At 42.4% G+C, this 22,407-nt stretch overlaps 1 protein-coding gene across 1 annotated transcript in view; it reads right to left on the bottom strand.

Moving 5' to 3' along the window:
• LOC308659865 (solute carrier family 35 member F3) overlaps positions 1-1,323 on the bottom strand; it is a gene marked incomplete at both ends in the record, with an annotated part of 206,359 nt that extends 205,036 nt beyond the window's left edge. The window contains 2 exons of the mRNA XM_081313900.1: positions 187-413; positions 1,271-1,323. Coding sequence (XP_081170026.1) covers positions 187-413; positions 1,271-1,323 — 280 coding nt within the window. The remainder of the gene's footprint in view (positions 1-186; positions 414-1,270) is intronic.
• Positions 1,324-22,407: the final 21,084 nt, after the last annotated feature.

The raw sequence follows: 22,407 nt of genomic DNA, 5'->3' as shown, positions 1-22,407 counted from the left end.
CAGCTCAAGGAGAGTGAATTGCCAGCGTTATGTCCTAGGTAAGGTTTCACAGGGTTAATTCCAACTATCCACTTAAGTCTTTCTCTCCGCCTGTCAGGAGAGAGAGCTGACTGAAAGTTGAAGAGGGAGGCTGAGGGGGATGGCGGATGTCGCTGTGAAGGGGAAAGGCAGAAAGAAGGCACTTACTTTTATAGCTGGTAGCCCAAGGCTGGTAGCCGTAGTAGCCTGTAATCCGCATGATCCTTTCCTCAATGGATGTGAGTCCTATGGAAGCACTGGTGAGGTCTTCCACGGACCTCCATTTCATATCCTCCTTGATCGCCTCATCCACCACCAGATATTTGAGCTGCCGGAGTTGAGGGCTGATGTCTGACAGCCTCCTGGGGCTGACATCAGGCGACCTCCTCATGCCACTGGAAAGGAAGGAGCAGCAGCAGCAGCCGGGATGAAGAAAGGAAGGGGAACAGCCAAAGCAAAGCAGGAGTCAATCAGGGAATATTTCTTTCTTGGGAATATTCATATCAGGAGAAAACAACAACAACAATAAGGATCCGCCAAAGATAGGCAGCTGGATTGGGGAAACTGAGGAAGGCACTTAACACCCCAAAGCGATGCCCTCTTAGCACAGCTTTCCCCATCGGGTGCCCTCCAGGCAGGCTGGGCAACAACACCATCCCCCCCCCACCCGGCATGAGCTGTAATCCGACCCTCCTGTCTCAGCAGATCTTTTAACAGACCCGGCAGCAGCCCCTCCTGGACACATCACGTCCTTCAGCGGCGAGTCCGCTAGAAGAGCCCCGAGATACCTCAGCGCATCCCGGAGTCGCGGCGCGGGAGAGGAAGGAAGAGCCGGGCGCGCTCCACCTCCCCTCCGCCGCCGCGCTAACCCGGAAAGCTCCAGGCGAACTTGCAAGCCCTCCCGGCACATCATCCCTCCCTCCCTCCCTCCTCCCCGTTGTTCTCGGCACCCAGAAAGCGAGGACCGGGGAGAAGAAGAGCAATATTTTATATAAATAAAATTATTATTATTATTATTTATTTAAACTTTGCTCCCACCGGCCCCGCCTCGCGCTCCGGCCGAGGCTGCGGCGCCCCGACCCCGCCGCGGCTCCCTGGCGGAGGCAGCGGAGAAGGGAGTTGAGCGCCCGAAGCGGAGCGGGGAGTCCCTTGCCCGCTCCTCCGCGCCGCCACCCTCTCTCTCCCCCCACCACCCCGTCCTCCTCCTCCTCCTCCTCCCGCCGCCGCCGCCGCCGCCGCCGCCGCCACTCACATCGCCATGCTCTTGCCCCTGGCCGTGCCGCTGGGAAACTCGCGGATCCCCATGGGGAACAGCAACGGGGGAGCCGGAGCTCCCAGACTTCTGGGAAGGGGCAGCCGATCCGGGCTGGCCGACTCGACACGGACCGAGAAAGAAAAGCTGCGAGAGAGGCGCGGCGTGAAGTGACCGGGAAGAGGGACGTCGCTTGTGCTGGCCACGGCGGCGGCAAGGAGTTGCAAGCGGACGGCCGGAAAAAAAAGAAGAAAAAGAAGAAGAAGGGCGCAGCGGCAGGGCGACTGCTGCCTCCACGCCGGGCTCTCCCCGGTGCACCAGGCGGACGAGGCGAGGCGTTGGTGCCTGGCTGCAACCTGCTGCTGCTGCTGCTGCTGCGCGTAGGTAGGGGGAAACGAAGCGAAGGTAGAGGAAAACGCCCGCCGACCTCCTCGCAGCCAACTCCACTCGCTCGCCTGCCCGCCTCCTCGCTGGCTCGCTCGCTCTTGCGCTCGGTCGTTTTTCTCTCTCGCCAGAGGGGGAGCCCGCTTTTCTCCTCCTCCTGCCTTCCTCTTCTTCGTGAAATGAGTGCGGCCGCCGATAGGGGGAGCCCGGGAACGTTTGTGCAGAAAGGCAGTGGGGACAAAAAAAAGAAGAAGAAGAAGAAGGAGAAGAAGAAGGCAAAAGAGGGCTTGGAGAGAACCGTTCAGGAGTTTGGAGGGTTTGATCGCGCGTCTTCTTCCCCCCACCCCCAACCCCCCTCCCACCCCCGTAAGGTAGAAAATAGTTTATTAGTTACTGATTCCTAGAAGTCTCTTTGGCTGTAGTTGCCCGAAGCAGCAAAAACTTGTCCCGTTGACTGGTCTGGATAAGTAATGAGGTGAACGACTGTATCGCTGGATACAGTACCCCCCCCTCCTCCCCTTCCCCCCCACCCCACCCCGCCTTCGAGGCTATAGATCGGTCATCCTCGGTGGGAAAAGGACTGCAAGGTTTGGCGCAGGAGTGGGCAGCGTGGAGCACAGGGGCCATCTTGCAGCCTCTAACCCCTTTCTTACATCGCCCGGAGCGCCGTCTGATTGTAGCGCCGTATTGCAACTCTCTCCCGATTTAGGTGTAAGGTTAAGAAACGCTCCACGTTGTTTTAGAAAGAAAAAAAATGGGGGGGGGGGAAACAAACCTGAGCGAAAGCAACAATAACCGAAAAAGGATATACACTGGCTCTGTCCGTAGGTATGACACAGCTCATCTTTCCATCCGATGCAGTCCAGTCCTCCCCAGAGCCTTTCACCGAGGTGCTTTGCAACTCGCCTATCTGCTTTGCCAGATAGGAAGCCCAGGGTTATGGTCTTAACTATGAAGCACAAAGGCAATGGAGCAGCCCGGCCAGTTTTGTGAAAATCCAAATGGAAGGAAAAAAAAGTCCTTCCCCCCCTGACCTTGGGATCTTTCTGTTTTCGATTCCACCTACCTGACACACAAAGGAGGCAAAGCCAGAGACAGCTGAGCCAAACCAAAGGCAAGGTGGCAATTGCAGATATGCCATAAGGGCAGCAGTTTGTCATATAGGATATAACCTTGTTAGATGTTATGCCATGCAAGCTGGCAAGATGAACTGAATAGAATAGTTATTTATTTCAGGTCTTAGTCATTGCAATGGGACTTGGGCAGGAGAACATCCCAAGACAGACCATTCATGATTGTGATGATGATGATGATGCATTTCAAATTTGGCACCCAAATCCAGTCAAATGTACAGCATTGTGACTTATTTTTGCATGTTCAAGTTAAAACCAAGCAAATCCAATACACCTGTTTTGAACCCTTGGGAACCTTGTCCATATATCTTGCCTACAGAGGAACATTTTTATATGTCATCTCTAAAGGAAACCCATTTTGCCATTCAGTAGGGAGGATCCCAGGCTAGCATATGCCTAACGTGGTAGACAATTGCTGCACTCCTGTTTCTAAACATTTTAGGGTTTGGCATGAGAATAATGCAAATAAAGCAGCTGCTCTGCAAGAGGAGGAGCCAAAGTAATCCAACCACCATCATTTTACCATGGCTAGTCTCATATGCATTCTGCTTGCATATAAATATGGAGTCTTTGGAGTCCACGTAATGATTTACATCCCTTGCTGCTTGGGGATCGGTAAAAGCGGAAAGACACCACTCTGGTTGAAGCAATAAAGTTCATATAACAACATATTGAGAAGCTATTTATGGAAGGGCATCTTAAAAGTGAGAATGACCCTAGAGAATGTCATTGTGCACTGTCTTTCTCTCTGATAACCAGCTATGCATTAAGTACAGCATCTTCTGCAGTTCTCTTTCAGCAGAGGCTTCTGACTGGACACAGTCCTGAGCTTAAGAGAAGTTTCATCCCTCCTCCTGATTCTTGCGATGTCAGAATAAATGACAGCATTGTGACGAGCACAAAAGCAGCATGAAATGAGGACTTAAAAGATTACTGAAGGCCCAGAAAACGGCTGCCTTTTGATGTTCTTTCTCTTGTATCCTGTTTAGAAAACAAGAACGTGTAAAATTTGAGATTTTATTAAGCTGCATTTATTTGCATTCGGGCATCCCATTTATAAAACTCCTTTATTTAATTTTATTAAAGGTCAGAATGCATCCAGCCCTAACCTGGATGTTGGGGTATCAGAAAAGGCAAAGACAAGATTCATATATGTATCGTATCTCAGGCCCAAACTGCCTTGGGTGTGAAATTAAAGCTAGCATAATGGATCCTGAATTGTTCTCTTGGGATGAATACATTATCTCTCTTTAAATCTCACAAGCAGCTTAAGACATAGCATTGCAATGTTGTCTCAGAGTCCAAAATCAGTTTATTGTTTTATACAGAGGGTAAGCTAAAGGGCCTGAGTACGACACAATAAAAATACAAATGAACAAGAAGAGTAAAGGGGCTGTAACTCTCAGCTGCTTTAACAGCCCTGATGCAGGATTCCAGTTAGGGGTAAGGAGTCTCTAATGTAGAATTCCAGACTGGTTTACATGGCTTCAGAATCAACCTGCCTCCTACTAACTAGCAAAAACTTTTATATTCGGTGAGAAAGGAGCATAATCCCCTCTGTTTAGTGACCTCTCATGTCAAATCCAAGGCTCTCTGGGCAAACAACTTATTTTACAAGTCTACATTACATATCTATAGTGCTCATTTCACCATTATATTAATCCAACTACAATTCAGAGTGAAGTATCGGCTGAATTACTAATTTCATGGACAGTGGTTTTAAAGCAATAAATGTAACGAATTACCAATATACTTTACGGGCAACAATACTTTAGTGTCACCTAACTTATAATACCCGAGAAGATGAGGCTAATGGAATATGCTAGTAATTTATAATTCAACTGCCCATGGATATTGTTTAAAGTGCTGGTTTTCAAGCAAGAAGGGAAGAAAACCAGCAGCCCCAATACATAGACCTTCTCAATAACGCAGCGGAAGAAACTCTGCTTATCTTCACCTAGGACAGCCTTCTCTAGATTGTGCCCTGCAGGTTTGTTAGACATCAGCTCCCATCAACTCCAGCCATCATGATGAATGATGAGGTTTATGAGACTTGAAATCCAAGGCAAAATCAGAATGGGGAAGATTATGCTAGCACCTGGGCAATACTGATTTATTCTTTTGTACTCCCCCCCCCCAGCCTTATTCCATAGGCTCCTCTTTAGGGGCCCCATTTTCATTGATAGAGCACACATTTTCAGCTGATTGGAGTAAGATGGAAATAAATGTCCTAAGATCTCAAAAGTAGAACTTCAATATCTGTGAAGCTTTAAAATAGCCCTCTTCAGCCTGCAGCCATACTACCTGAATACTGTTGGAAGCTGCAGTTTCACAAATCAAGAAGCTTCCAGGTCAGAGAAATTTGCTTCGGGAGTTAGACACCTGAAAAAGTTACTTTGCTATCCATCCACTGTTTTCCCCATTATTTCTTTCATGAGTTATTGGGAGAGAATGAACCCTAGTGAAGTAAATATTACCTTTTTGGTCAAGTTCTAACGAGAACCCCGGAGATTTTTATATTCTATAACCATATGGAACTATGGGAAATCTGCCTTATGTTGGGTTGACCTATTGAGAAAAACAGACCTTGGAGGTCTTCTAGTCCAACCCCCTGCTCAGGCAGGAAACCCTATACCATTTCAGACAAATGGCTGTCCAATCTCTTCTTAAAAACTTCCAGTGTTGGAACATTCACAGCTTCTGGAGACAGGTTGTTCCACTGGTTAATTGTTCTGACTATCAGGAAGTTTCTCCTTAATTCTAGGTTGCTTCTTTCCTTGATCAGTTTCCATCCATTGCTTCTTGTCCTGCCTTCAGGTGCTTTGGAGAATAGCTTAACTCCCTCTTCTTTATGGAAATCCCTGAGATACTGGAATCTTGCTATCAGCTCACCCCTATTCATATAGTCTAGAACTATGTGACTGGCAATGGCTCTCTTAAGTTTAAAGTAGAGGTTTCTCGCACCATCTGAAACTTCAATCTACATCTTATTGCCTATTGTTATCCTGACTCATAAAAGTCATTATTATTAAAAATTCACCAGTTGTTAGAGCTTTGTTTTGGTTGGAAAAGCTTCTCTTTTTGAGCAGACTATTATCAAGTATGATATAAGTTCAGTTTGCTGTGTGTGTTTGTGTGTGTGTGTGTGTGTATGTATATATATTCAGTGGGAAATATTTGAATGGATTAAAATATTCAGCTATGTAAATGCATATAAAAGACACCTCTGCTGTTTCTGCTCAGCAGTCCTTCCCAAGAAATTTGTAGCTAACCCGTTCTCTTTATTTCTGCCTTAAAAGGCTGAAAACAACAAGATGGGAGCTGAACTTCTGAAAGATGGGGGGAAAAAGCTGAGAAACTCCCTAAGGCAAGAATAGGCTACTCACTAGTTCTGTGAAATTACCACATTTCAAAAACTAAACCCTTCTTTGTTGGGTTTTCAAATACACCCCAGTAAATCATGATTAAATTAATATAGCTCCCTGAAAACTGACATCATAAGAATGAACAGGTCCAAAGCTGATAAAGAACTCTTAGAAACTTGGAGTTGAAAAATATAATTTGGATCCCTGAGCTCAACCCTTTACTCACTACTGGGAATACAGATTAAATCATCCCAAACAGATTGCCGCCTAGTCTCTTCCCCCAAAATATCCAACAGAAGGGAGTCACCAACTCCCTGGGATGTTAAAATTTCAAATTCCATGCTAGCAAATTTGACTACATTACCTCAGAACATTTTGCACACTTATTATATCATCATGGATACCTGCTTGGGGGGGGGACATATAAAGAGGACCAATTATGTTTAAATTAGCCACCATTCTGATATTCCTATATTTCACTAAAAAAAACCAAAACACCTTTCTACCTTCCATGAAGTGAGTCTATATAGTCAGATATTTTCTAGCCATTGTGAACAAAAAAAATCTAGCGTCCTCCTGGTTTTCAGAGTTAGTGGCCAATAAACAAAGTCGTAAAAATAATTTATACTTCTTATGTGTGTTCACTATGGATTGATGGTCCAAAAAGCAATGAATGTAATCAAGAATTATAATAGAGCTGTAATTGGACAGAGTATCTATTCATTCTTATCATTTTTCACTGGCCTTTTATGAAATTAGAGGTGGGAAATACACTGTGTTTTGCTTTTGGAGGTTAGGTTGACTACAAATGTAATAAATAAGCAAGTAAAGACACTAATGTATTTTCAATGTCTTAACCTCAGTGCTGCTACATGCCTTCCCCAAATACCCCAAATGCACACCTACAATTGTAACATCGGGCATCATCATTTACAAACACAAGACACCATTTTGAGATGACATGCTTCAGTCCAAGCTATAAACAGGTGGGCAGCTTTCTTCCCAGGTGGGCATCAGTCCACTGTGAAACTAGTATTTACAGCATTTGTTTCTTCTGGTAATTTTGGTATATTGTTTTCTTGATTAAACATTCCCGTGCTGAGTGGATCCTGTTGGTCTGACAAATGACTACCAAAATGGCTCATTAACATGCTTGGCACTGAGCTGGATTGGCAACAGCATTGGCTGTGCAAATGCAGAATGCTTCAAGTCACATTTTTAAAGATCAGATTGGGAGCAGATGACCTTCTGAGTGAACTTTAATTCTAAATTATCCTGTAGTATTTTCCTCCTATTTATTCTGATGATGTTGAACAGGCGGAACAAAAGAATCTGGGCAGTTTATAATTTCGATTATTACTTGGAGCATTTACATTTTGTTGCATTTTTAGCTCATTAAAAAAATCAAACTACAAATTAAAGAAAAGCCAAGTTATCATCTCATGCTTCATAATACACTTCATGTGCATCACAAACTATCTTAAAGTTGCAAGCTGTGTATGCTAATACTAATTACTCTATTAAATAATTAAAAATGAGTGGTTTTCTTTGATGTGTGCCCCTACGACTAAGAAATATTTCCTGCTGGAAAGGTCTCAAAAAATATTGACACCTCACTTGATTTATTAAAGCTGACAATATCAAGGCACCCACGATAATCATTTAGAAATATTTTCATAGGATTGAATTTGGTTCAGAATCGGACATTACAGGTAGAGTCTAACATTGGACCAACATTGCTTTGCACAGAGAACTTTCTCTCTGTACTTGCGGCCCTTTCTCACCCTCAGAATCTGCCCCAATGGTTCAGAGAAAACTTTGGGAGGAGGGCAATCATCAGTCCCCCCCTACCAACCTTGTCCTGCCACCCCCTTTTTTCTGCTGACAGAGGACTGCCATTGGATTCCATTGTTTATAACGCATTATACAGACACTTCTTACTTAATCCATGATATACAGAAAGGAATGCATGATACAGTGAGAATCTGTAATGCAGTTGTTAAAAGATGAGTGACCGAAAGCAAGTACTGTCTGTTTCGTTTCCCTTATCTGACTTTACTTTTTGAAAAAACTATGCTGATTCTCAGAACATAGTCTTCCTTCCCTATTGTGTTGCCCTGAGGAAATGTTGCCTTACTGATTCCATCAGCTGCAGCCAGCGTGAGCAGTGAAGGTGTTGTAGGAGATGGTAGGAGCTGTAACTAAAAGATCTGAAGGGCATTCAGTTGAAGAAGGCTGACAGAGCAATGGAAGAACTAATGTTCGATTACTTGAACATGAATAGGCCATTTGGTTTGAGGGTCAAACATTGTTTGAGAAAACCTCTCACCTGTTTTGTCATTCATACATGTACATTATGTCTTCATGCTGCAATTATGCAGTCATAATTGGAGTAACCTGCTCTTTGCATATATGCTGGTGAATGATCCAGCTTTACTATCAAGGATTCCTCATTTGGATGTATTTTTTTCTGGACATATTCCAGTCACTCTTCTTTCTCAATGCAGGTAGTCCATTGGCTTACAACCATTCATTTAATGACCCAAGTTACAACAGCATTGAAAAAAAAGTGACCCATGACCCATTGTCACACCATTGCAGCATCCCCATGGTCACATGATCAAAATCCAAGTGCTTGGCAAATGGGCTCATGGGCTCATCATTTGTAACCTTCCCAGCTGGCTTCTGACAAGCAGAGTGGAAGGAAGCCAGGTTTGCTTAAAGACCATATGATTCACTTAAATGCTGTGATTCACTTAACAACGGTGACAAAAAAGGATTGTAAAATGAGACAAAACTCAAAACCCATTGCTTAGCAATGAAAATTTTGAGCTCCATTGTGCCACTAAATCGATAACATTTCCAATAAGGAAATGTAACAGAGACTAGACTTGCACATTATACCAAGTCATGATTCCCCCCCCCAACAATATAATTATGGGATGAGTTAACATAATAAACCACATTTTATAAATCAGAGTGGTCAGGTTCACACAACACTGTAAGCCACAAACAGATAAATCTGGGAGAGAGAGATTGTCTGAGTGGGATTGTCTTAAGTAACAGTTTGAGTTGACAGTGAAACACACTTACTACCCCTGTCATTTGCAAATATAGAACTCTTAGGAGTTGCAGAAACTGTAAACCAATCAGTGCTCGTGTACCTTTTCCTCTTGATTTCCAATAAGCAGGTACTGAGCCCCCCCACCCAAGTCTCTGGATCTCTAACTGGTGAAACTTTAGTCACATCCCTAAACAAAAATCATGTCCTTTATTGCATTCCAAGATCCTAGCATTTGTGAAGGTAAATGTCACTTGAAACCATAGCCGTACAATCCTACATCAGATAAAATGGAGTCCAGGGGATTGATGCCATGCTTTCCTTTTTGGGTGAAAGCACAAGCCGCTGAATCTCTGGGGATGGGAGAGAAGCATAGCTAAGGCCCCTTTGCAATGGTTGATGTGAACTCAATAATTTGTTGGGAGGCAGAACAATAATTCCTTCCAATGGGAATATATTTTCCCCCACAAAGCTTCAATTAATGAGCAGAACCTTCTTGAGAAAAACTGTGCACATGAGGGTTCAAATGTCTAGGGAGATTCTCAATCATTCAGGTCATAGGTTGTCTTCCGAAAAGCACTTTTAGTTTTTTTGGATTTCCTTGAAAATATTTCGCTTCTCGTCCAAGAAAAGAAGTTTCTTGGATGAGAAGCGAAATGTTTTCAGGGGAAAAAAAACAAACAAGAAAATTAAATTGCCTTTCAGAAAAGCACCTTTTGGGTGATCAGGATTCAAAGGAAAGGTGAGTTTCTGCAGTTTCCAATATCCCAGAACTGATCAGAAATAAATCAATTTACTGGCCCAATTTAGGTGTTATTCAAAGAACAATGGGGATCAGTGCTGATCCTCCAAAGGTACAAAACACCAGTCTGAAAATGTTCTAGATTTATACTAAAAAGTTATGAAGTTTTAGCAAAGCATTTAATATTTTTAAAGTATAGTATACTCTCATTTCAGCAGTGCTGCAGAAACTAAAAAGGAGATCCTGTAGCTCAGCCTCTTGATAATTTGTGTAGTTGGATCTTTTGATTGGAGACTTCAAACACCACTGCTCTCATGACAAGCCATACATAACTGGTGCCCAGACTTTCTTTACTATTAATGCTGAATTCTTAAATTATGTAGGAAAAATGGAAGGAGAAGGCCCTGGATTCAGTAGGCAATAATAGAACAGTCTATATGACTAGTATAAGAATGTCTTCTCTGATTCTTTTGCTGATCTTTAAACACAGCTGGGTCTACAGTCCAATACCGTCTTTTTTATCAGAGAAGGTACAAAGCCCATCTACATTTTATGAGATGACTATATTTCCTACCTTTATAATATACATGCCTAACAGAATGCTAAGAACATAAATCTATAAAAAAATGCTGGAACCAATGGCTAACTGGACAGTTCTGACATCTGATCTCATGTATTTAAAAAAGGCAAATGCTTTTCATACTTTATACTATTTAAAACTAAACAGATATCCATGCAGTGTATCTGCTTGCTGTTTAATATATTAATGATGGAAAGCTAAGCTCAGATCTCTGTTTAGTGGTGAAGCTCAGTGGGTGGGCACATCTGTCTCTCATAGCTTATGGCTCATAATAAATGTATAAGGTCAGGTAAAGGTCAAATTTGGCATGCCATTAAATGAAGCATTGTATTTAATATACATATTTTAACATGCAAATAATATCAGTGTATTTTAAAAACAGCCATAATTATGGTATCAGGAGTGGAGCAGATGGAAAGGGCTGATGAACTCCTTTAAAGTCCTTTTTTGCATTTAATTAGAGGAAATTTAATTAATACCAATTGGCTTGGGATTATAGGATGATGTCCAAGCCATTCAGAGGGCACTGAGTCGGGTAAAACTATTTTAAGTTGTTTGATTACTTCTTTAATCTGCAGGTTCTTTTTCCATAAATGCTGTACTTCTTCAACCCCAAGTTTTTCTGTGGAAAATAAATACCCATGACTTTTAAATGAGGCCATTACCCAGTTAAAGAAATCTTTGTTAATTAAGCATTCATCAGTCTAAATATAAATTAATATTTTTAAATAGGTATTTAATTTTTCTAAAGTCACCATATACTATGTTATTGTTGTGCTATTATAGTCTTTACATTAGCACAGGTTTGCTTACATTAGTACCAGCCGTGCAATGATGGTAGACAAATGTTTCTTTCATTTGATTCCATTTATCAGGTCTAAATCGTGCCAGTTTGCAGGTTTCGTTTTTCTAACTGACCCATCCGAAGCCTCCATCTCCCCACCTTATTCTAATGACAAGATGAAAACAATAAGGCATGTAGCTGCCAGGTTTTCACTCCTGACAATGGTTTAGTCCACTTACTTCATCTCTCTTATCTTAGTCTATCCTTTCTTTCACTTTTCTGATCAGCTAATAATAAAGGTAAAGGTAAAGGTTCCCCCGCACATGCATGCTAGTTGTTTCCGACTCTAGGGGCTGGTGCTCATCTCCGTTTCAAAGCCGAAGAGCCAGCGCTTGTCCGAGGATGTCTCCATGGTCATGTGGCCGGCATGACTAGACGCCAAAGGCGCACAGAATGCTGTTACCTTCCCACCGTAGTGGTCCCTATTTTTCTACTTGCATTTTTATGTGCTTTCAAACTGCTAGGTTGGCAGAAGCTGGGACGAGTAACAGGCGCTCACTCTGTTACGCGGCACTCGGGATTCAACCTGCCAAACTGCCGACCTTCTGATCAACAAGCTCAGCATCCTAACCCACTGAGCCACAGCGTCCCATCAGCTAATAATAGAAGGGTACAAATAGACCATAGTTGGACTCTGAATGTAATAGGAAGCTGAGTATAAATATTGATTGAATATGTATGATGAAACTATACAGAGAATGAAATTATATATGTCATATTACTTTCCACATTTAACATTTATGTCACTTGGGCATTATCCCCACACTGCTGGAATCTCATAAGCAAAATGTCTGAGCTGATTTTCTTCTGGCTCTGCTACAGCACAATTCAAATCAAATAAGTTTTGTGCTACTGAAGCATCTCAAGGCTTAATGACAGATCATTTTCTTATCAGCAAGGATTCCCATCTAGCTTCACTCAGCGTAAACTTGAAAGCCTTGAACAGTTCTACCAGTTCTACTCACTCTTCATGTTCCTGGTCAATTTCTAGACAATTTCATGATCCCTGTAAAAAATAAAGCAAAAGCACTTAGTTTGATTTTCCCTGCTTAGGTAAACTTTGAATCCATATTCTTGTTTTAACCACCTTCTCCATCCCTGTTACTAGGGTTACTAGATTCTCTGCCTTGTCACAGAACAAAATAATTTGTAAAATCCTAATTGATTTTGCTTTCTCCACAGTTCATTTATACAATGTGAGACTTCAGCACAGATAAAATATTTGTTTTTTGCAATTATCTGGAAGCTGAATGAAGTCAGCAATCATAAATACCTTTACTAGTACCATAGGTTACTAAGTAAGTAATGTCTTTGAACACAATGAGGTTTATTTCCAAGCAAATATACATTGGATGGTACTGTTACAGTTGTTTGCTACACGGAAGCTAAGAAAGCCCCATATGTTAAACAGGGCCTATCAGTGTGGATATAATACAGGTGAAACTCGAAAAATTAGAATATCGTGCAAAAGTTCATTTATTTCAGTAATGCAACTTAAAAGGGGAAACTAATATATGAGATAGACTCATTACATGCAAAGCAAGATAGTTCAAGCCATGATTTGTCATAATTGTGATGATTATGGCTTACAGCTCATGAAAACCCCAAATCCACAATCTCAGAAAATTAGAATATTGTGAAAAGCTGCAATATTCTAGGCTCAAATTGTCCCACTCTAATCAGCTCCCGAATGCCGCGTAGCAGAGTGAGCGCCTGTTACTCGTCCCAGCTTCTGCCCACCTAGCAGTTCGAAAGCACGTAAAAATGCAAGTAGAAAAATAGGGACCACTACGGTGGGAAGGTAACAGCGTTCCATGCGCCTTTGGCGTTTAGTCATGCCGGCCACATGACCACGGAGACGTCCTCGGACAAGCGCTGGCTCTTCGGCTTTGAAACGGAGATGAGCACCGGCCCCTAGAGTCGGAAACGACTAGCACGCATGTGCGGGGGAACCTTTACCTTTACCTTTAATCAGCTAATTAAGCCATAACACCTGCAAAGGGTTCCTGAGCCTTTAAATGGTCTCTCAGTCTGGTTCAGTAGGAATCACAATCATGGGGAAGACTTCTGACCTGACAGTTGTGCAGAAAACCATCATTGACACCCTCCATAAGGAGGGAAAGCCTCAAAAGGTAATTGCAAAAGAAGTTGGATGTTCCCAAAGTGCTGTATCAAAGCACATTAATAGAAAGTTATGTGGAAGGGAAAAGTGTGGAAGAAAAGGGTGCAGAAGCAGCAGGGATGACTGCAGCCTGGAGAGGATTGTCAGGAAAAGGCCATTCAAAAGTGTTGGGGACTTTCACAAGGAGTGGACTGAGGCTGGAGTCAGTGCATCAAGAGCCACCACACACAGACGGATCCTGGACATGGGCTTCAAATGTCGTATTCCTCTTGTCAAGCCTCTCCTGAACAACAAACATCAGAAGCGTCTTACCTGGGCTAAAGAAAAATAGACCTGGTCTGTTGCTCAGTGGTCCAAAGTCCTCTTTTCTGATGAGAGCAACTTTTGCATCTCATTTGGAAACCAAGGACCCAGAGTCTGGAGGAAGAATGGAGAGGCACACACTGCAAGATGCTTGAAGTCCAGTGTGAAGTTTCCACAGTCTGTGTTGATTTGGGGAGCCATGTCATCTGCTGGTGTTGGTCCACTGTGCTTCATTAAGTCCAGGGTCAACGCAGCCGTCTACCAGGAGATTTTGGAGCACTTCATGCTTCCTTCTGCAGACGAGCTTTATGGGGATGCTGACTTCATTTTCCAGCATTGCCCACATTGCCAAAAGCACCAAAACCTGCTTCAATGACCGTGGGATTACTGTGCTTGATTGGCCAGCAAACTCACCTGACCTGAACCCCATAGAGAATCTATGGGGCATTGCCAAGAGAAAGATGAGAGACATGAGACCAAACAATGCAGAAGAGCTGAAGGCCGCTATTGAAGCATCCTGGTCTTCCATAACACCTCAGCAGTGCCACAGGCTGATAGCTTCCATGCCATGCCACATTGAGAAAGTAATTGCTGCAAAAGGGGCCCAAACCAAGTACTGAGTACATATGCATGCTTATACTTTTCAGAGGTCCGATATTGTTCTATGTACACTCCTTGTTTTATTGATTGCATGTAATATTCTAATTTTCTGAGACTGTGGATTTGGGGTTTTCATGAGCTGTACGCCATAATCATCACAATTATGACAAATCACGGCTTGAACTATCTTGCTGTGCATGTAATGAGTCTATCTCATATATTAGTTTCCCCTTTTAAGTTGCATTACTGAAATAAATGAACTTTTGCACGATATTCTAATTTTTCGAGTTTCACCTGTAAGCTCCTTTTATAATGTTTACTCAGAAGCCTTGTTTAGAAATATTTTCTGTAATATTAATTAGAAGTTTTCCCTTTGTTGCCTCTGTTCAGAATTGTTTTCCATCCATCATGGTCATATACTTAATAGCTGTTTCATGATAAATCAGACTTTGTTTATTTTCTTTTTAAAGCAGTTCTGGATAGAGCTAGCTTCTATTAATGGTATTTAATATCTCTATTTATTATGAATTGCTTGATTGAAATTTTATGGAAGTTTTCTTTTAGTTTTATGCATGTAAGCTATCTAGAACAGTATGAATAGGTGGTGCTCTCTCTATCATCTCTCTCTCTCCCTCCCTCCCTCCCTCCCTCCCTCCCTCCCCCCCTCTCTCTCTCTCATACACACACACACACACAGAGACACAGACATACACAGACACACACACACACACACACCCCTATGCAAATAAATATATTTAGTGCTATCAGATCCAGACTGCTAAAATCAGGCAAAGACAAGATGGGCATTGGATCTATTTGAGGGACTGCATGCTCCCAAGAACATCTGCCCACCCCACATACTCTCTTGGTGTTTTGTTTGAAATTTCATTTCTCATCCAAGAAGTTTCTTTAGTTCTGTAGAAGACATGGATGATTGGGACTCTCCATAGATATACCTCCAGCTTCCTCATTTTAAATCTTGTCCTCTTGTTGGACCTAGGAAGATGCCTTTTTGGTGGCTGCCCCTTTTCCTGGGAATGATCTTCCCCCTCCTCATTCCTCAGTCTATGACAAACCTTCAACTCTGCTTGCTTTTAGAAAAGTCCTTAATACCGAATTCTTTTCCCAGGTATTAGAAGCCAGTTGAATGGCTGCTCCCCCCTGTGGTGGTTTTATTTACCTTTTATATTTATATATTGTCTATTGTTATGTGGTTTTCTTTGTTTTTTTCTTGCCTTTTTTATTTATTTTGTGTTTTCGCTGAAAGCTCCTCAGAATTATACTGTTTAACTTTTTTTAAAAATTCCATTTATATCCCGCACTTCTCCGAAGACTCAGGGCGGCTTACAAGCTTAGCAGTAGCCTTCATTCTATGTACCGTATATGCCTGCTTATTAGAGCTTTCGCCCCCCCCCCCAAGCGGCATTATTACAAAGTCAGCTTAATTGCCCCCAACAATCTGGGTCCTCATTTTACCTACCTCGGAAGGATGGAAGGCTGAGTCAACCTTGAGCCTGGTGGGATGCGAATCTGCACTAATTGCAGGCAGCTGGTGTTACTTAAGGAGGCATTAGCCCACTGCTCCACCAAGGCTTTGATGGTACTATTTCTTTCTTTGTTTGTTTATTTAATACACCACCCATCTCACTATCCAAAGAAACTCTGGTGCCATAAAAATCATAAACGTGAAAGTATTAAAATTAATAACAAATAAAGACCAGAAACCAAGACACACAAACAAGACAGACTACTAGCTCAGAGCCCTAAGTCAACCAGCACAGCTAAGTTTTCAGCCCCTTCCAGAAGGCTAAAAAGACAGTGGCGGATCTCACCTCCGACAAGGAAGATTTATAAATAAAGGAATAAGATTTATAAATCTTAAAAATAGATTTTGGGAGAACAAAACCCAAAACACTGAAATATAATGGGTTGCCAATTATGCCTTTTGGGTTACCATCAAGCAGTGAATGGATGGAGACTAGTAATTCCATTCTAAAAATGTAAACTTTGATAACAGTAGAAAAATCATTGAAATGTTACAAATTAACTTTTTTCTTTTAAAAAAAAAGGTTTTAACAAATCATTTTTAAAAAACAGTTGGACCTGATGGTTTGTCCCAAAAGATTACAGCTGTAACACCTCAGCCAGCATTAGGGAGTACATTTGGTTGAAAGATAAATTGTAAATTGAAGGTATAGATAGAAACAATATTTGAAACCCAGCACTGCAGCCACTGTGCCCACAATAGGTTAGGAAAGCTCTGAGGGAATTACAAGAAGTTATTTGATGTTCTTTGGCTTCTCTATGAAAATAATGGATAATAGTTATGCAAGCTTACATTGAATGGAAAGTGAAGATACTCGATTGAAATCCATCTTCTTCCCTTTGTCAATATTTTTCAGCAGGCACAGAGAAGCGGTGTAAGCATATGCAGACTGCTTTGATGATCATCAAATAACAACAACAACAACAACAACAACAACAACAACAACAACAACAACAATAATAATAATAATAATAATAATAATAATAATAATAATAATCTGTAACTGTGAATCAGATATGGGAAACATTCCTATCTGCAAATTTTCCTGTCCTAGAAAGTCATAGAACTTCTAACACCACAGGCCAGTGAAGATACTCATTGGTCTTACACTGAACAGCAGAAATGTAGTTTTCTGAGAATCTGTATTATCATAAAAGACAGTACACTAAACTATTATTATATATTTAAAGGGCATATCTTATGAGTGTCTTTTTTCAGAAGTAAGAGTCAGTGTGCTCAATAGAATTACTCCAGAAAAGTGGACATAGGACTGTAGTCTTAGACTAGCTTTCCCCAAGGCACATTCCTTTCAGATGTGTAGAATGTCAAGAATTCTCAGCAATAAATGTTTATATAAGATCTTTTGGATTAAAAATTCACACATCTGGAGCATGACTAAATTAGGGAAGGTTGCCTTAGAACACGCATGTCAAACTCGCTGCAGCACATGATGTATCGTCATGACGTATCGTGACTTTTTTGCATTGCTGGGTGGGCGCGGCCTCCGCATGATGCAACCGGCCCGCAGGCTGGCAGTTCGACACCCTTGCCTTAGAATGCAGCTAGACTGTTTGTTTTTTTTAAATTCCCATTTATATCCTGCCCTTCTCCAAAGACTAAGGGTGGCTTACAATCTAAGGAGCACAAATCAATGTGCTTAACAATAGCCTTCATTCTATGTATATGCCTGCTTATTAGGGCTTTCGGGGGGGGCAAGCGGCATTATTACAAGGTCAGCTTATTGTCCCCAACAATCTGGGTCCTCATTTTACCTACCTTGGAAGGATGGAAGGCTGAGTCAACCTTGAGCCTGGTGGGACTCGAACCTGCACTAATTGCAGGCAGCTGGTGTTACTTAAGGAGGCATTAGCCCACTGCTCCACCAAGGCTCTGTTTTTGAATCCTGCCCTCATGAAACACTTAGTACTTCTGGAGAAAAGACAAGGATATCTGATTTTACTAGAGCAATCAAAACCATCTGGCAGCCCGAGGATATCTCAGGATCAACTAAAAAACAAAACAAAAATGCAATTGGTGTAAGAGAGAGCCGTGAAATACTTTGCTCCTAGCTCTAGGCCACAGGTCTGCAACCCACGGCTCCGGAGCCGCATGCGGCTCTTTCAGCCGTCTCCTGCGGCTCCCGGTCCTCTGCCATGTGCAGTCCAAAAAAAAAAGTGGGACTAAAAAAGTTCAACCAATCAATTCAAATATGCAGGGTAGGTGCATATCTCGCCTTGGTTCCACTCTTCAGTCAAACCCTTTTCTGTGCATGTGCGTATGTACGCACGTGCGCACACATTTTTTGCGGCTCCCAGTTTTTCCTTTGCGAGGGAACCGGTTCTGAGTGGCTCTTTCACTGTTTCAGGTTGCTGACCCCTGCTCTAGGCCATGTACAGGATTTATGCTGCACCCTTTAATTTCTCAATTAGGCAACATAAAATTAGTTCTCAGGTTGAGTATTAGCTCTCAAGCCCTCCTGGGGGCATTTCTAGTCCATGCCCTTTTCCTGTGGGAATTTCATTTCTCTTACCTTTTTACTACTTGGGATAACACCAGGAAGAGAAATGTAATATTTCTCTCACAGAGAGAACTGGATGGGGAATTTTCAGCTGGGAAATGGTTGGACCATGGGCATCTTTCCTTTTTAGCTGCAGCCGGCATACACTGAAAGGCTGAAGAAAGCGGAGAAGACAAAAGATGTTCTCCTGCAATTGTTGTTTTGTATAAAACCGTTTTCTATGCAGAGGCAAAGTGGGTATCTCCCTCCTTCTTGCTTTGGAAACAGGGGTTACAATTGTTTCAACTCTGCTTCTTCTGATGGGCCGATAGAAAGGTCAAAGAGAGAAAGAAAGAAGTCAAAGTAAAAGTGTTAGTTGCTCCAAATTTTCACAAAGCTCAATGGGGCTTTACTCTCTTTTTGGTTAATATATGGATCAGCTAGATGTTCTGTCTCTGCTGTAGAAAAAATGCTTTATGTGCATCCAATATTTTATTTTCTTATACTACAATGTATAAAAGGGACGCGGTGGCTCAGTGGGTTAGGACACTGAGCTTGTCGATCAGATGGTCGGCAGTTTGGCTGGTCGAATCCCAAGTGCCGCGTAACAGAGTGAGTGCCTGTTACTCGTCCCAGCTTCTGCCAACCTAGCAGTTTGAAAGCACATAAAATGCAAGTAGAAAAATAGGGACCACTATGGTGGGAAGGTAACAGCATTCTGTGCGCCTTTGGCATCTAGTCATGCCGGCCACATGACCACAGAGACTTCCTTGGACAAGCACTGGCTCTTCGGCTTTGAAACGGAGATGAGCACCGGCCGCTAGAGTCGGAAACGACTAGCATGCATGTGCGGGGGAACCTTTACCTTTACTTTACAATGTATACTGAGGCATAGAAGAGTTGCTCCTAAAGTGTAATCTTATACCCAAGAGGGTCCTAATTCTTTCTAGAAATATTTTCTGCATACCCTCCTGATAAAAAAATATGACTAAGGTAAAAGGTTGCAGGGTTTAATAAAAGAGGATACAGAAGGATATAACTGTTGTCTGGTGGACTGGGTCACAGTGCAGAGGCAGGCTTATTTTGTACCTCTTAGACTAGGAATCTCACCCACGATACTGAGTCTGCACAGGTAATTATCACCTGCAGACCAGAGATAGTCATGAGATCCAATTGGTTCAAAGAATGAATACAACTTACTGCTGGGTGATCTCCTTTCTCTCCTTTGGCAAGCTGAGACTTCGTTATCTAGAATTGTTGAAGGATGCAACCTTCAATGCTGGTTGAAGGATGTTCTTCTTTTTCTGGATTAAGAAGCTCGGTTAAGAAGGTGTACATATTCCCTAGGAATGAACATGCACCACAACGGTCCTTATAAAAGATTGCCGGTAAAAGATTGCTGGCGGACAATACCTAGGGGGAGGGCCTTCTCTGTGGGTGCGCCTGCCCTTTGGAATCAGCTGCCTGTAGAGCTTAGGACTGGACCTTCGTTCATTCCGCCGGGACCTGAAGACCTGGCTCTTTGAGCTCTCTGGCCTGGTCTGAGCATATTAATTGGGATTTTAACTGTTTTTTAATTGGGGTTTTATTGCAAGGTCTATATAATCTTTTTAATTGATTTTAAGTTTTGTAATTGTTGTATTGTTTTTTTAAAAAAAACCTTAACCTTGTGAACCGCCCTGAGTCCTACGGGAGAAGGGCGGTATATAAATTGAATAAATAAATAAATAAATAAATAAATAAATAAATAAATAAATAAATAAATAAAATATCACCTTGGTGGATTTTTTTGGGGTGAGACTATGAATCACTCCATCAGCGAGGCAGATGGAGTGATTCATAGTGTGCATTCTAAATACAGGAACCTCCTGTGTGATGGCTGGATAAGGATAAGTGGTCCTTCTGTAAGAAAGGGCATCCTTTTATGGCAGACATGTCAAACACAAGGCCAGCGAAGTGGTTTCATGTGGCCCATGAAGCCATCCTGGAAAGAGTGAGGGAACGGCCCCCACTGCCTTGGCCCTGGCTCAGAGACCCTCCTTCTGCCAGAGACCCTCAGATCTGTCCCACTCCTGCCCAGGCCCCCATAGGCACCCTTGATGCGAACGATGTAGAGCTGGCCACGCCCACCCAGTAGGCCATACGCACTCTAGCCATGCCCACCCAGTAGGCCACGCCCACCCAGTAGGCCACGCCCACCCTGGCCATACCCACCCGGCCCCCTGAGGGCAACCGCAATGCTGATGCGGCCCTCAATGAAATTGAGTGTGACACCCCTGTTTTATGGTGATACTTTCTGAAGGATCTGATCATGAAGTAGCAGTTGAAGTTCAGATAGCATACAGTTCCTTGTTCCTCATGGCCCTAATGGCAAAGAATGTAGACTATTGTGGGGTCTTGGAGATAGGATAAAGTAATTTTGAAAGACAGATAAAATATAGTGTAACTCTCACGATCACTCACATATTAGGTATCTACCAGTTGGATTGTAATATAATGTATTTTACATAAGGCTGCCTTTGAAGATCACCTGGAAACTACCACTGGTTCAAAATGCAGTAGTGTGAATACTTCCTGGTGCATATCAATACTTCCTAAAATCACCGCTACAGTTACAAGCTGCATTGGTTGCTAGTAGGCACAGAATGTTGGTGATAATCTTTAAAGCACTTCATGGCACAAGATTGGGTAATTCAATTGTTTCTGCCCTTTCTATCATATCAGAGTGGGTGGGCATGCTTTGGGGCCGAACAATTAAACAATGCCATATTATGGGACCCAGGAGGGAAGCTTTCTGTGTTGTTGTGCCTGCACTTTGGAATAGGAACCCAGCCACCCTCTGCCCATTTGTACTGCCCTGACTGTACTGGCTTTTAGGAAGACACCTAAGGTCAGGTTCTTCCCACAGTCTTTGGATTGGGATAGCATGGGATGCCACTAATCACCATGTAGGCTAGTTATGAAGGGCCTAAATTATCCAAATTGGGTGGGTGGGGACTGAGTGTCCCTCTTTCATTTAGTGGCAAGGCTCTATCCCTGTCCCTTCCTTGTGATAAGATTCTGGAAGAGAAGCTGCTGACAAGTAGAGAAGAGGAATGCCAACAGTTTCCCCATCTACCTCCTTGCCCTCATTATGAGTTGTCCCAGCTGGAAGGGTCACGTTTGATTTTTTACCTATAAGAGTAGATGATATTTACTATAAAATGTCCGTTCTATAGCACTATAAAATGACTGTAAGACAAAATAAACCTTTTACCAATATGCATTTGCTTTTGTGGGTAGACTATGGCAGCTGAGTAGTCTGCCTAAGAAATACCAAGTGTCTAAAATGTAATGGTGCTAAGAAAAGAAGGAATGTTTGTTAAATTTCATTTGTCATTTATAGTTGGACACAAAGGAAAGTTTTGATTAGAGTCTCGGGGGAACCTGCCTGTGAGACACAAGCTTGTCTTAACATGAACTGGTGCTAGGAACATGTGAGCCACATCACCCCACAAATGATCTATTTACACAAGTTGTAGAACAAAGGAGTACAGACTCATAAAAATGAAGCAGCTTCCATGTTTATAAAAGGAGGGAGTGTGTGTGTGCGTGGAATACTTCAGCTTGCACACTTCCTTCATAATTCATTAGTCTGCAGGATTTTTTGTGTTGTTATTCCCTGGTGAAATGGAGGACAGAATGAACTAAAACCTGAGACTGATTTCACCCTCACAGCATGTTTCCTTGAAACTTTAAAGAACTATAATATGGGGAGAAGCTGCAAATCAGAATACCAGTAGCCCCAAATTTAATTAGGAATATAAAAACTCTTCCACAGATTGAAATTACACAATTTTTTCAAATATCTCTAAACATAAGGTTGAAAATGACACAAATATATTATGACCAGCTGTATAGATTGCACGAGCACTAAATATAATTTCCTTGTGCCCCGAAAACACCCTCCTAGTCTGGGAC

The sequence above is a fragment of the Vipera berus genome (assembly GCF_964194415.1).
Source record: "Vipera berus genome assembly, chromosome: 1".
Classification (NCBI taxonomy): Eukaryota; Metazoa; Chordata; class Lepidosauria; order Squamata; family Viperidae; genus Vipera; species Vipera berus.
Note: the sequence above shows the minus strand (reverse complement) of the source record. Positions and strands in the feature narration are given on the sequence as shown.